The sequence below is a fragment of the Agelaius phoeniceus genome, chromosome 7 (genome assembly GCF_051311805.1).
Source record: "Agelaius phoeniceus isolate bAgePho1 chromosome 7, bAgePho1.hap1, whole genome shotgun sequence".
Classification (NCBI taxonomy): domain Eukaryota; kingdom Metazoa; phylum Chordata; class Aves; order Passeriformes; family Icteridae; genus Agelaius; species Agelaius phoeniceus.
Window position 1 is genome coordinate 29069515 of NC_135271.1, and position 14166 is coordinate 29083680.

At 43.7% G+C, this 14166-nt stretch overlaps 2 protein-coding genes across 2 annotated transcripts; both read right to left on the minus strand.

The window, feature by feature from the left end:
- Positions 1-2204: 2204 nt before the first annotated feature.
- Positions 2205-4607, minus strand: HOXD10 (homeobox D10). Its single transcript, XM_054636510.1, has 2 exons — positions 3866-4607; positions 2205-2482 (listed from the first exon to the last, which is right to left on the minus strand). The coding sequence occupies exons 1-2, from the start codon at positions 4605-4607 to the stop codon at positions 2205-2207; spliced, it is 1020 nt and encodes a 339-aa protein (XP_054492485.1).
- Positions 4608-12416: 7809 nt separating this feature from the next.
- Positions 12417-13831, minus strand: HOXD11 (homeobox D11). Its single transcript, XM_054636735.1, has 2 exons — positions 13225-13831; positions 12417-12652 (listed from the first exon to the last, which is right to left on the minus strand). The coding sequence occupies exons 1-2, from the start codon at positions 13829-13831 to the stop codon at positions 12417-12419; spliced, it is 843 nt and encodes a 280-aa protein (XP_054492710.1).
- Positions 13832-14166: the final 335 nt, after the last annotated feature.

Genomic DNA, 14166 nt, shown 5'->3' on the forward strand with positions numbered 1-14166 from the left:
ATGTATGCAATATTTAAGGGGTTGTTTTGTTGGTTTGGGGTTATTGGGGAAGATTTTTTAAAAGCATCGTTTTGATGTTTGTTTTCGAAAAGGGAAGAAGCACGAAGTACCTAGGTGCTTGCGGCTCTCGCAGCTCCAAAATGATGATGCCTTGGTTGGAGGAATATATAGCCTCTTCCCTCTGAGTAAATGTGCACATGAGGAAGTGCTGGATTAAATTAAATATCAGCGACGAAAGAGCAAACAGAATGCCACCAACAGCATTATGAGCAGTATCTGTCACCAAGTCGCACAATATTGGCACTATCTTGAGTTTAATTTCTTGATTTAGAAAGAGCTTAGGGGAGAAATGGGCGTTGATTGTGAGCAAGCTGGTTTCCCAGCGCCAGCAGTAGCCGCTACTTTTGCAGTACCCGTTTGAAGGTGAAAGCATGCCCAAGTATTTGCACTTCAATTTGAAGTCATGTTCATTTGCAAGCTATTTGCAGTTCTACTGAGTATATGTGCTCGCACGGGCGTTCGCCCGCTCTCAGCACACGTACCCTTCCTCAGCTTCCAGCGCAGAGCCCTGCTAATACTATTTTTCAGCTATGTACAGAAAGGGTTAAGAGTCGTGAACGTCATTAGCTGGATGTGTGCTACTAAAATGGAATTGCGCGAAATAAAACGATCTCTGAGCAAACAGAAACGGTGACAAAAGTGGGTCTGAAGAGGCTGGTGTACTTTTGTAAGCACGCCTGGAAGGGTTTCTGCTCAAAAAAAGCCAACCTCGCCAGATGCTGGGAAGGTTTTGAGGGAATATTTTTTCCATCCACGGTCTTCTGAAAGCTGTTGAGCCGACCGAAAACCGAGCTCCTTAACATTTACTTATGCCCAGCTTTGCAATCATTATGGAGGTTTTTTTGTTGGTTTTTCCTTCTTTTATTTTTAGTGAGCAAAGACACGAAATCAAAGTCTGCACATTGTAAGCACGCAGGGAGTGATATTTTTTAAATCAACATATGAACATCAAATAAAATGACACACATATTCCTGACAGCTTGTAGTAGAAAGATATTTTTATCACTTACCATTTACGAGTTGTACGAGTCGATTGGATGAGGATGTCCACTTAAGTCATAATATTTTACAACTTTTTTTATCCGTCCTCTTTTTTTTCTTTTTTTTTTTCTTTTTTTTTTTTGTTTGTGTTTTTTGGTTTTTGGGTTTTTTTGGTTTGTTTTGTTTTTGTTGTTGGTTTTTTTTTTTTTGCATTCAGTTTGTCAGACTGCGAACATCACACAACATTTTATCAAGTAATCAGTTGTTTACAGACACATTTATAAATTAATCGGGTACACATCATTTTCCGGCCCAGTCTCCACCCCACCCCGTAGAGAAAAAAAAAAAAAAAAAAAAAAAGAAAGGAAGGGAGGGAGAAAAAATGGAGGAAAAGAAAGAAAGAATGCCAGGCAGACACACACAAAGACCAGAATATGGTAAAAAAGGTACACCAGTCCAAAAAGCTGCTGATAGAGAGAGATCAGGAGACCAACCTGTATCCGTGCTTCAAACATTTGTAGAAAACCAAAGGAACCGCAGTAGTTTACAGAGTTTATTGCATTATACATGCAAACAGAACATGCACAAGAAGGACAATTTGCTGCTGAACGACTACTATTCCACATATGCACCACAAGGAAATGTCTACAATGGAGAAGAAGGAAATATTCCATTTTACGAAGGACAATCTCTAAGTTCATTTGAGAGGATAGTTACATTATAATGTGCTTCTTTTTCCCCCCGCCCCCACAGTTTCCCCCCACTCTTTTTCTGAAAGTATTGAATGTACTCAAAATGTTATGGCCCGTGTAACAGCCCCACATAAATACCATTTTGTTAGTAAAAACATGAAAAAGTCACATTGCTTGGATGTTCGACAGTTCCAATAAGTTAAGACCAAATGATAATATTCAATAATAGTTACCCTGCATTACGATGAGAACAAAAATAAATTACACGTGCTAGGTTTTATATATACTCATCATAGTAATACATATTCACTTGCAGCGCTAAAAGAAGGACGAAGAGTCACATTCTATCAGAAAACAAAACAAAACAAAACAAAACTGGAAAATGCCGGGTTTTGCCAGAGTCTCTCCTGCCTTTATCAAGTGGTGGTGCTGTGCCCATTCCTCACTGGTGCCCCCCCCCGGGGTTAGGGTTTAAGAGAAGGTCAGATTAGCGGTCAGTTCCCGGATTCGGTTCTCCCTGCTCATCTTCTTGAGCTTCATTCTGCGGTTTTGAAACCAAATCTTGACCTGCCTGTCAGTGAGGTTTACGCTCTTACTGATCTCTAGACGGCGCTCTCGAGTGAGATACATATTGAATAAGAACTCTTTCTCTAATTCCAGTGTTTGGTGTTTAGTATAAGGACACCTCTTCTTTCTGCCACTCTTTGCAGTTAACCAATTGCTTGTTGGAGTATCAGACTTGATTTCCTCTATCAAAATCAAAGAAGAAGAAAAAAAAAATCAAAAATACCTCAGACTGTTAGAGTGTACCCTTGGCCATGACCCCTCCTCTGCAGCGTCTGGCAGATATGGTGGATGTGGGCATTAACCAGCGCCCGGCTGAGGTGTGGGCTCAGGCAGGGGACCTGCTGCCAGGCTGGGCTCGCCTGTCCCCAGCCCGGCACCCTGCCCTGCGGCCACCCCGCTCTCCTGCTCCTGCCAGTAAGGGTCTCTCAAGTTTTCGGCCGGCGTTTAACATTTCAACAATATTTAACCTGCCGTCCGCCCCATGGACACATCTTAACGGGTCTAGCCTCGCCATGGCCGACTCGGGCTCCCACGACAATTGCCACGGAAATATTCCAATTACAAAATAGTCTCGCACTGTATTCTGAAGCAGCATCCCCACACACATCAGCTGAATCACGCAAGCACACCTATAAACAGATATAGACATTTCCCAGGCAAAATGATATACAAGAAATTACGACCCCCTGTCTTGGATTTTTTTTTTCATTTTCCTTTTGGGTTTTCTTTTCCCCACCAGAAAGAAATCTCCCCCACATGAAGCTAGACCTGTACTACTAAACATAATTGAGATAAAGAAATTCTCAATGCACACAGAGGGTAAAAATTGACCTAGAGGTTGCAAAGTACATTTTGATAGCAGAAAATTTCTCGTTTTGGGATTCTTCGATACACGCCGTTCGAAAGAAAGGCGTTAGTGCACTTTAAAAGGGAAAATAAAATCAGAGTGCCACCACTTTCAGGTTTCAAAAACATTTCAAAATACTGGTGCACTTTTGGAGACCAAGCCAAGGTTATCTAAAGCACCACATTGAAATATTCCACCCTTGGACCAGGCAGATAGCGGGCTGCTGCTTTCATTGTGCATTTCTTTCCAACTTTACCCAGTCTGGTAGCACCTATTCCTCACCTATTTTAAGAGGATCGTAATTAACTTTAAATGCAATCAAACCGCAGTAAGGCTCAGTGGAAAAAAAAAAAAAAAGGCGAAATACTACGAGAGAAAAGTTGAGCTGCTCGTATTTTACAACCTCCAGACCCGCTTTTTTTAGAGGTATGGGGCTGCTTTTGGCTGCTGCAGCGCATTACGGAGCACACGGCTATATTCCCCGCATCACAGAGGCTGTCTGCGTGCACGGGAGAGGCAGAACTCTACGGAAAATCTTTGGACCATTTTGTGTAGCATTTTTGCCTGCCAAAATCTTCAGAGAGACAGCACCTGCAGCCCGATACTCCTTAGCATTAAATGTGATGGCTGTGATGCTCGTTAGTATATTCGAGCGTGCTTTATGGTGCTGGCGTGTTGGAGTTACACCACGGCACGGCTTAAACTCGGTAATACAGACCTTTACTCTCCTTCTCCTGGACTTCTGGGCTGGACACGGAGCCTTCGGGCAGACAGCTCCGCTCCTCTTGCAACGTGGACTTGGGCTCGGGACTTTCCACTTGAGAGACTTTAGCGGTGCTGTCTTGGTTGTTCGGGTTTTCATTCATTTTCTTTTCCAGCTGAAGTTGAGCAGATATCTGCGGTTTGGAGCTGCCGCGAGGGTTTAACTGTAACATTACAGTTGAACTCGTTTCAGGGCTATTATTGTACTCTTGGGTTTTCCCAGTGGCGTAGGTCTGGCTCAGTCTAAAATATCCTGGGACAGGAACCTCGGGGTTCTCAATGGGGCATGATTCAGACACCAGCCTCTGGTAGGAAGGGACGTCTGCAGAAATGAGTTTGGATCTCTTATCGGAATACATGCAGCAATTGCTTTCTTCTTTAATATTTGTAGTGAAGGAACAAGTGGGGACCTGCTGTGTAACAGGTTGCTCTATTCGACAAGATCTGTTCGGGTCTGTCCAAGTGTCTACTTGAGGTATATAAGGATGTACATTCATACCCATATTTTGGTGATTAACTTCTCTCTTAGCCAGAGACGGAAGGAGTCCACAGGTTTGCATCCCATACGTCCCAATGTCTGTGCTAGGTGGCATATACATGCTGGCGCTGTTGGAGTAGAAACTGTCACTCCTGCACGCACTGATGAGAGAATCTACTAAAAAAGTATTAGCGGCAGGAGAGCTGTTGGGAAAGGACATTTTGGGGCGGAATTTGAGGAAGAGAGATTGTGTCCTTTGTAGGCTGACATCTCTAGGAAAACATTCCCGTGTAATTGCGGATGCCTCCGCGCGACCACATGACAGGCGGGCCAATGGCAGCGCCCGCCGCCCCGCGCGCCGCCGCCCCGCCGCTGACGCGCCCCGCCGCGCCGCCCCGCCGCGCCCCGCCGCGGTCAACAGCGCCCCCTGCGCCGCCGCGCCGGCACCGCACCGCGCCGCGCCCCCGCGCTGCGGCACCGGCCCGCACCGCGCCCCCCCGCGCTGCGCCGCCGGCCGCGCAACCTCCGCGCCCGCCCGGCCGGCCGCGGAACCCCCGGCGCGGAGCGGAACCGCGCCCGCCCGCCATGGCTCCTGTAAAAGCCCCGCCGCTGACAAGTGCGGGGACAAAAGGTTGCGGGATTTATTAATGCGTATTAAGGAGAATCAGGGGCGATCAATAAAACCCTCATCTACATTCTCGGGCTACTCGGTAATTTTCTTGCTTCTGAAGCTTTTTCAAGAGTTATACCCTCTGTTGCCGCGCACGGGAAGATATTTTATTAACAAATCAATCGAGACTTTGTAAAGGATAAGATTAATAGTTAAGATTTAGCATAATGGCGTTCGCGTTATGAATTATTGAAAATTATACTATTGATTTTTTTCCTAGCTGCTAACCGAGAAGGTCAATTTTTGTTTTAACACAAATCGTCAAATATTAAAAGGTGGACTTTTGTCATAACTCGAATTTTATAGGGAAGCCACATTCCTAAAATTATTTTACAATGCTCTCTCCCGATCGCCTGGGAAAAAAAAAAAAAAAAAAAAGAAAAAGAAAAAGGAAAAAAAAAAAAGGAAAAGAAAAAAAAAAGTGGGTTTTTCTCTTGCCCTGCAAACCGAAATCATCAAAAAGGAAATTTCTCCTTCTGTAGAGTTACTCGTCAAAAACGCATGCAGAAACTCATAGCCTCACTGCAACTCCTTTAACTCCTTTAAGCAACTTTTTCTGTCTTTTTTTTATAAGAATGATGAATGCATCTGTATCATAAAGCAGACAAACAGCAAAGAAAGCAACCAACAGAAGGCAACAGTAACTGTCTACATGGCAGATCAGAGTTTTCCGTCCCAACATTTTAAACGTGTTTTATTGTTTTTCCTCCCACTCTTTAGCCGTATTTGCACCCGCAGCTACTACATTTTAAATAGTGGCGGTAGAAACTGTTTATTACTCTTTATCGTTTTACTTTCTCTTTTCTTTTTCTTTTCTTTTTTCTTTTTTTTTTTTTTTTTTTTTTTTTTCAAACTGGGGTATTTCTTATCTGGGACTAATGTTGTCAAGGACCCTCATCCACACAAAGTGAACTTGTTGATAATTTTTGTTTGGGACTCGTTCGCCTGTTTATTTTGGGCCTTTCTACCATCAAAACACCCTTTCAGATCCCCAAGAGCAGGCAGCACGTGAAAGAATTTTAAAAAATTTAAATGCGTCTTTCGCACACTTACAAACATGCGTTTTCCACCAGCGTGGTTTGAATTTTCCTCTGTTTCCTGGCATTTGGATGTTTTTGTACTTTACCGTACACTTTAGACCGCTGGAAACAATAACCCTATTTAAAATTTCGCGGTGGTGGCAATGAGACAGACCTTTTAAAACCTTATCGCAGCTGTTCAAATACAACATCATTGTCAGGTTAAGAGCCAGTGTCTTTTATAGCTGCGGTCTCCAGCTCCTGGGTTGCCGGAGAGTTTAAATATTACCTTCGTAATATTCGCTGCTCGCAGGCTGTTTCGGCAGCATCCCCTGCGCCTGGCGCAGCCCCTGCCCGCCCCGGGCACGCTTGGCCGGCGCCGCGGGCTGAGCCGAGCGGCGGGCGCGGTGGCCACGTAAGATCATGATCAGAGCCATGGCTAAGACTCGCCTGCGCCGGGGAGAAGCCGCGGCGGAGCCCACGACGCTCCCTCCGAGCGCCGCGTCCCCCCCCTCCTCGCCTTCTAGCAATTTCCTCCTCTTCAACAACAGCCTGGACAACCCACAGAGTTTAAAGAAACAAAATACTATTTTTCTTGACGCAGTTTAAGACTTGACTATTAAATCTAATCAGGAATTTTATGCCCATCAAATGGTTCTTTCATAATCTTTATTTACACTGTAAGAAAAGGGGTCCCAGAAATATCCCGGCTGAAAGTATCAGCCCAGAGGTTTGCGGCGGGTTTCGCCCAACAGTAAAGTTAAAACAATAAGCAAATGCTGAGCTGCTTTCCACGCCGGCCTCGCTGCTGCTGCTGCTGCTGTTGCTGCTGCTGCTGCTGCTGCTGCTGGAGGAGCTGAATTCTGGGCTCCTGATTAGACATGAGGGCTCTTTGATTTTTTGTAATTGAAAATATTAATTTCATGCATGTCACTACACGGAAACTCAGATGACTGTTGTGATTATAGTAATTTAAATATTGCGTTCAGGACTGGCACACGGCTCCATAAGACCCTTCGCTCACGGTAAATCATGAGGGATTTAAAAAACGGGCAGCAATTTTTTATTGAAAATGAACAGTAGAAAGTTTAAGTTTGATGTAAATAGAAGTTGAATAAACATGCGAGAGCCATTGGGGAACTGGGGACTTAGGCTCTGGGCATTTAATGTCACTATTGTTTTAAATCATATTAAAATGGAATAAAGTAATTAACATTAATAAATAAATCAATATTGTGCAATAAATGAGATATACAATCTACATTAATATAAAGGTTTTGCTCTCAGAGCCCCATATTTTTTAGAACGAGGGTGAAAAAATGCCCCAACCAATGGGTCCATGCAGATGTAAATTACTGTTTGTAATAAAGCATAGGTGGACATTACAGTTTTCTCCTCTAGCAAATGTCAGGGCTAAAAACTGGAGGTTACCAGACGTGGCAGCAGGGCTTAATTTTCACTGCCTTATCTCCCTGAACCTTATTACTGGTGATATGATTATGTTTTTGTCTCGGCTGTGCCGAGCATTCTCATAGTTGCAATTTGCTGTGTTTGTGTCCCATTATGTGAGGGGGATGGGAGGGGTACGGAAGAAGCCAGATATTTTGCAGATGCCTTCAGTAACAAAGGTATTGCGAGAAATGTCTTATTTTTAAAATAGGCTGGAACCCCGGAAGCTTTTAGTAAATTTCCTTTGATTTACTTGATTTCACCATTTTATTTAGGGTGTCTTTAAACGCGCTGACTGTATATTTTATGCCACGCTGTTAAATCGCAGGGACATTGAAGAATAGTTTTATTTAAGAAAAAGAAAATTGGGTACGATATTGTGATCTTTCTTCTTTTAATAAAGCAACTGTCAAGTTGCCCAGATTTCTCTGTGCCGTATTTTCATAGAAAGAGTCGGCGTCTGGGCTCAGATTCTCTAGATATTTTTGACCGAGGTAAGGGGACAGACACGACATACTGGTGACTTTATGCTTTTTCCTAAATATGAAATCCTATAAAATAAAATAGCACGCTGATCTTTTCTTCAAAGGTGTTAATTCTGAGCGTAAGGATTTCACACTAGCGCTGACCGTACGCTCAGCTTCGCCCTAAACCCCAGCCCTTTTCCTATTGAATTTCCATATTTTTGTGCACACAAAGGTGCCTGAGTGTGATGAGATTTTAGCGTGTATATTGGTGGCCAGTTCCGCCTTCAGCCTCGGTATTTGTTCTGCATATTTGTCTTTCGGCGGATTTCTGCCGCATTTATATTTTAATCAGAAAATAAGCAAATGCCCTTTTCGTTCTATGTAAAGGACAAGCCCAAAGACATTTGGAAATAGCTCACAATCTTTTCTACCTAGAGGAATTTAACTGAGAAAAGGGTAAAAAGGAAAAATAGAAGAGGTTACAGACTCGCACAGAATCATCACATTTACACAGTGGTTCAATAAAAAAAAGGAAGAAAGCGTCATTTCCATGTTCTTTTGTATAGATATAATTTTCCAAAATTAACAGCGCACCCAGGTTCCCATCACCCGTTCACATTCTCTGACTTCGGCCTCACTGTAATTGCGAGGGTTGAAGCGCCTCGTATGAAGCCTGATGGGCTCGGGGCTGGTGCGGGCTCTCGCAAGGAGCCCCCTCATGCCAAGAAAAACAAACACCAAAACTTCGCTAAACATTTCCCCCTAGGAAAGTGTAGGTCCACCGAGAGACCAGGGCATTTTCCTCCGGGATACGGCTCTGCCTGCAAGGGCTACCTCTGGCGTCAGGGATCCCAAGGATTTTGGATTGTACAATGCCGTTTTATTACCGCCGGAAAAGCTATTTCTAGGAAAGTGTTAACAATGAACTTCTAAAAAGGAAAAAAAAAAAAAAAGAAAAAAAGAAAAAGAAAAATAAACCACACACCAACAATCCAGCAGACAAAGTGCCAACAAATGCGTTCGCGAGAGACTGGGCTCTAAAAAATGCGGAATATGGCAAAGCCAACATGAAATAGATTTCGATGAATTCTGCAAATAAGCAGAAAGCAGCGAAACCCTTTCTTTCCTGAGGTTCTGACCAGAAGTCCATACTGGAAGGAAAAAAAAATCTTAAAACAAAACAAAAAAATCTCAGAAAGACAGAACATGCTCGGTCGCTGGAGAACGTCCAAGAAATTCATAAGAATGACTTTAATTCTGTAAGCTCTACTTTCATTTTAATAGATCTCCATAGCACTTTTAAAGAGAGGGACTTCATTCAGCAATGCCTTGGAAAGGTGATGTTAGGATATTAAAAATATCTTTTCTCTTTAGTCTCTCTGTCTTTCTTTTAAAAATAAGCACACTCAAGAGCTAATGTTAATCTCGCCTTTAAATAAAATACGTTTTTAACATTATGTTTTCTGTACCGAGAGGTTTATCTAAGAAAATCCGCGAGTAAGAATCAAAGATAAATTGTGGAAATGTATGTTTTTTATATTACTTTTGTTCCACCAGCGTTAAGGCTGTCCTTAAACGAGTAGATAGATTTTCGTTCTAGGGAACGAATTCTGAATATCTTTGGGGTTTGACTTTTTTCCTTTCTTAAAATTATGGGATTTTTTTTAAAGCTCGGATGCATTATAAAAGATTACGACCAAAAAAAAAATTCTTTTAAAGTGGCATATTTCTCCAGCACGTCACGGTTATGGGTTATTTGTTTAATAAATCTTTTTGATGCTTTATTTTCTCATTTGGAAGGCCCTGAAATCTTATCGTTACTTATATATTAGATATTTTATTAGCAGTGGAATTATTATTAGGGGGGAAAGAGAGTGGAGCAGCAGAGGCTGCGGCATTGCAGCGCCTGGGCGCGCCCTCCTGTGGCCGCTGCCCGCCAGACACCGGGAATTTCCTCCTCTCCCGGTCTTTCTCCTCCGCTCAATTCCTTCCCAGTCATGGGCTTCTTCCTTTCCTTTTTAATAGAAACTTAACACCGCTATCATTGAGCATTTATGCAAGATTAGTGCTGGGGTGTCTCGGTTTCCGCGGCCCGCTTTTGCGGTGTCTTGGCATTTTGAAGGCGCATTAATAGGCTGAGATAGACTGTCAAAGCACTGCAGGGAACAGAAAACCAAACGGCTCGTTCTCGCCCTGTGGATTAAGGATCGGGAGACACGCGAGAATTTGGCTATAAGGTCAGGCAAAATGCCGTGAGGAATTCCCCGCGACTTCGCGCATTTCTAATTAATGGGCTTTGTGGGGAGACCGCATAGAAATATCGTCTTTGTGCCTAAATTACGAGACATTTCCTACTATTTTTTTCCTAAACAAACCTCTCTTTTTCTTATGAGCTAAAAAAAAAAAAAAAAAAAAAAAGAAAAAAAAAAGAAAAAAAGAAAAAGAAAAAAAGAAATTTTGGGGGGTCGAATTCCCAGGGCGCGGAAGAGAAAGAGAGGGAGGTGAGGAGCCCCCTGTGCTCCAGCTGGCAGGGACTGGGGCAGGGCACGCTCACTGCACGACGCCGAGAGCTCACCTCGACCCAGCCGGGATTTTCTTTGCGTTATGATGCATTTGCTAATATGGCCAGCTATGCGGTAAAAAGTGTGTGTGTGGCTGTGCGTGTGTGTGAGAGAGAGCGAGGGAGGGAGGGAGAGAGTGAGACAGAGAGAGAGTGGGTGGTGGTTGAAAATAACAGAGGAACCTTAAGGCGCCTAATTATTCAGAAAGGTTAAAGGTGATGACCTTGACATTTTGGAAGTTCAAAGGCATACACTTATGTTTTTCTTGCTAAAGTGTTTTAAATTTTTTTTTTTTTAGTCATGCCTCCCTCCTCTTCTATTTCTCTATTTTTTGAATTCTCCGTTTTTTCGTGACTTAGTTGGCACTTTTGCCTTCCCTGCCTGCGAGAGTAGCGAGAGCCACCTCGTCCTATTCAAAAAAGCCAAATTCTTTTCTCACTCGTCGCCTTTATTGCACATTGCGGAAATCTCTTTTTCGCCCACCAGAAGGTGTATAATATAACCCAATTAAGCTGTTTAGAACCTCGGGTTTTATGGTGTTGTCTAGACAGTTCAAGGTTTTGTAAACAGCCCAGCCAGGTCACGCAAGATAAAGCGGCGAGGAGCGGAGCGGATCTCCTCCGGGTGCCGGCCCCCGGCGGGGCCCGCCGCGAACGGCAGCGCGCTCAGCCCCGCTCCGCCAGCGCCGCGCTCCGCTCGCCCTGCCCGGCAAGCACGTTTAGAACCACCCCTCTGCTCCCAAAAGTGCTGGGGGTGGTTTGTGGTTTTGGTTTACGGTGGGTTTTTCTTTTTCCTTTTTTTTTTTTTTTTTAATTTAATTTTCTTTTTTTTTTTTTTTTTTTTTCCTCCCAACTAGTGCCAATTGTTTATAGCTCCCTCTTGTCTGACTCGCTTGGAGCCCTCAGTCTTTCTGCCTTGCTCTTCACTAACAAGTAAACAGTCATTGACGTTGGGGATTCTGGGCTTATTCGGAGCCTGACCAGTTAAACGAAAAGCCTTTTTCGTTGTTTACAGTAATGGTAGCACCATCAGAAGTGATGGTCTGCAGACAGCCATGTTGGCTCTGTCTCACAGCGAACGGGGAAGGTACGCATACCTACAAAGGAGAGTTAGCCATCTGAACTATTCCTTAATTAAAATGCTTTTTAAAAAACCCGGGTAGGCTTCCTCACATTATTATTTAACTGAACTTGGCTCTAGCCCGGAAAACGCTAGGATCCTTCGGAGATGGAAATCCATACAGTGCACGGAAGTTATAACCTTAACTTTACTAGAAACCATTTATTCACATGAAAAAGACAGTGGCCCATGCTTTTGGATGACAATAGAAACATATATATATATATTTTATATATAGCGAGCGTACATTTACCATCTCTTAAATAAACCGCATTCACTTAAAGGGAGGAAAGTGTTATCCTAGCTCAAAGCAACAACAGAGCCCCCCCCGAACTCAATGAATTGTAAGCAACAACTACCAGACACACTGCAGGTCCATTGCTGGCACTGTGGGAGAGGGAAAAAAAAGCACCTTTGGCGAAAAACACTCGAGAGTGGACAGTTGGATTTACCCTAGTTTCCCCTTATCAGGAATCTGCTCCGCCAAGCCCCGAAATCTCCAGTGGCCATTCAGTGTGGGGAGTTGCACGTGAAAATGAAACTTTGAGTTCCGCAGGGTGGATGTGTCAAGTAAACAAATTAACTTTTGCATTCAGATGGTAGGTCAGAGAGACCGACGTTTTCTTTGTTTTTCTTCTTTCTTCCTGTTCTCTTGCCTTTTTTTTTTATATTATTTTTTCTTTTCTTTTCCTTTTTCCTTTTTTTTTTTTTTTTTTTTTTTTGCTTTTTGTTTTGTTCTGTTTTTCAAAACAAGGGATTCCCTGTGAAATATTGGAGACGATCTCTGTTCAGTTTCTTTTCTTTCATCCTTCGGTTCTGGAACCAGATTTTAACTTGCCGGTCAGTGAGGTTGAGCATTCTGGACAGCTGCAGTCTCTTCTCTTTGTTTATGTACACGTTGAAGAAAAATTCCCGTTCCAGTTCTCTTATCTGATATTTGGTATAGGGGCACCTCTTTTTCCTCGATCGCTGGGGAATTGCTGAAATTCAAGAGAGAAGAAACTGATTCACGCTGTTGCTACGAACATGCTCATCTAGGGTTTGATCAGAGACTTTGATAATATCCCATTGCCTGCAAAGCAGCCCTCTAGCACTTCAAACAATATTCCTGACGCTTATAATCTCCGGGTGACTTAGCAAGAAAAGCTAATATTTCCCAACTTCTCCTTAAAAGAGAGCTCTTCGAGCAATACAGAGAGATATTTAAATGGGCTGGAAAAATTCCAAGTTTCTCAAACTCCTCTCCACACATCCCCCGCCCCAAACAAACGAAGATCTTAAGCTCTAAACCGAAGGCAGCTCTGAGCACTACCTGTGAAATCTCTCCGTCTCCCCCCGATGAATCAACAATTTAATAACAATTAATATCCTCTTCCAAGAATACCTTAAGCCCACCTAAATTGGTTTCCTATCGTAAACACGCTTTACAACGGTAAAGGAAATCTTATAGGATATATAAAATCCTTTGGATGCTTATAAAATTGCACATAAAATGCGGCTTGACAAAGTGTTGGCCTTGTACTCTTGCCCCCAATTTACTACTGATACCTACCTGAACTGTTGCTCTTCTCTGCAACAGCCTCACCAGAAGGGGAATCGGCGCTGTTTGCTGGTGTCACTTTCTTCTCCTGGCTGGAAGGTGTTTTACTGCAAGTGCTGTTCTGGGCTTTCAAGTCGCCCTTCTCCGCGTCCCCCTCGCTCTCGGAGTGCTGCTGGTACGGGGGTCCGGGGGCTGTCTCGTAAAACTGGTCGAAGCCTTGCGGCAGGATGCCGTTCCTCCCCACCGAGCTGTAGAAGTTGGAGGCGGCGGGAGACGGTCCGTGGTGGCCGCAGACAGGGTCCGTTTTGAACAACATTTCCGTCCTCCTGTTCGCAGGCTGCAGAAAGTCTCTGTGCATCACCTCTTCAGCTGAGTAATAAGGAGCATAACTGCCCCTATACTGCCATTTGCTGCGCTCTAATCCGTATTCCCTGAATGCCACTTCGCGCACAGGTTGAACATGAGGTAAATTAGAAGAATAAGGAAAAGTCATTTGACAGGACGACGATTGAGACAAAAAAGAGGTTTTCGTCGAGAAATCTGAGGGTGAGACGTAATAGGCGCACCCTGGCAGATACATATTGGATGTGCCGTGACTGCAATCGTCAAACTCAGTCATGTCTTCCTTTTTGCGATTGCAAGCAACCAGGAGGCTTCAATGCATTGAACAAGATCCATCTATTGCACAAGAGGGTTTGGACAGGATCAACTAAGAAAAAATCCCCACCGTGTGCTGACGTGCAATTCATCTTGATTGATTCTAGTGGTAATTATGTCACGTGACGCGATGTAGAAATGTCCTTATATCTATATCAGCCCCTCGGAAAGGCTCCTAAGATCTCTCCAAAGAGCCCTCCCAGCACGGGGAGGCGAGCGCGCCGTTTGTACAAATATAGCCGGTTTTAAGTCTCATCCTTTCAGCAGGCGATGCGAGACACACGTAGGTGGTGCGGA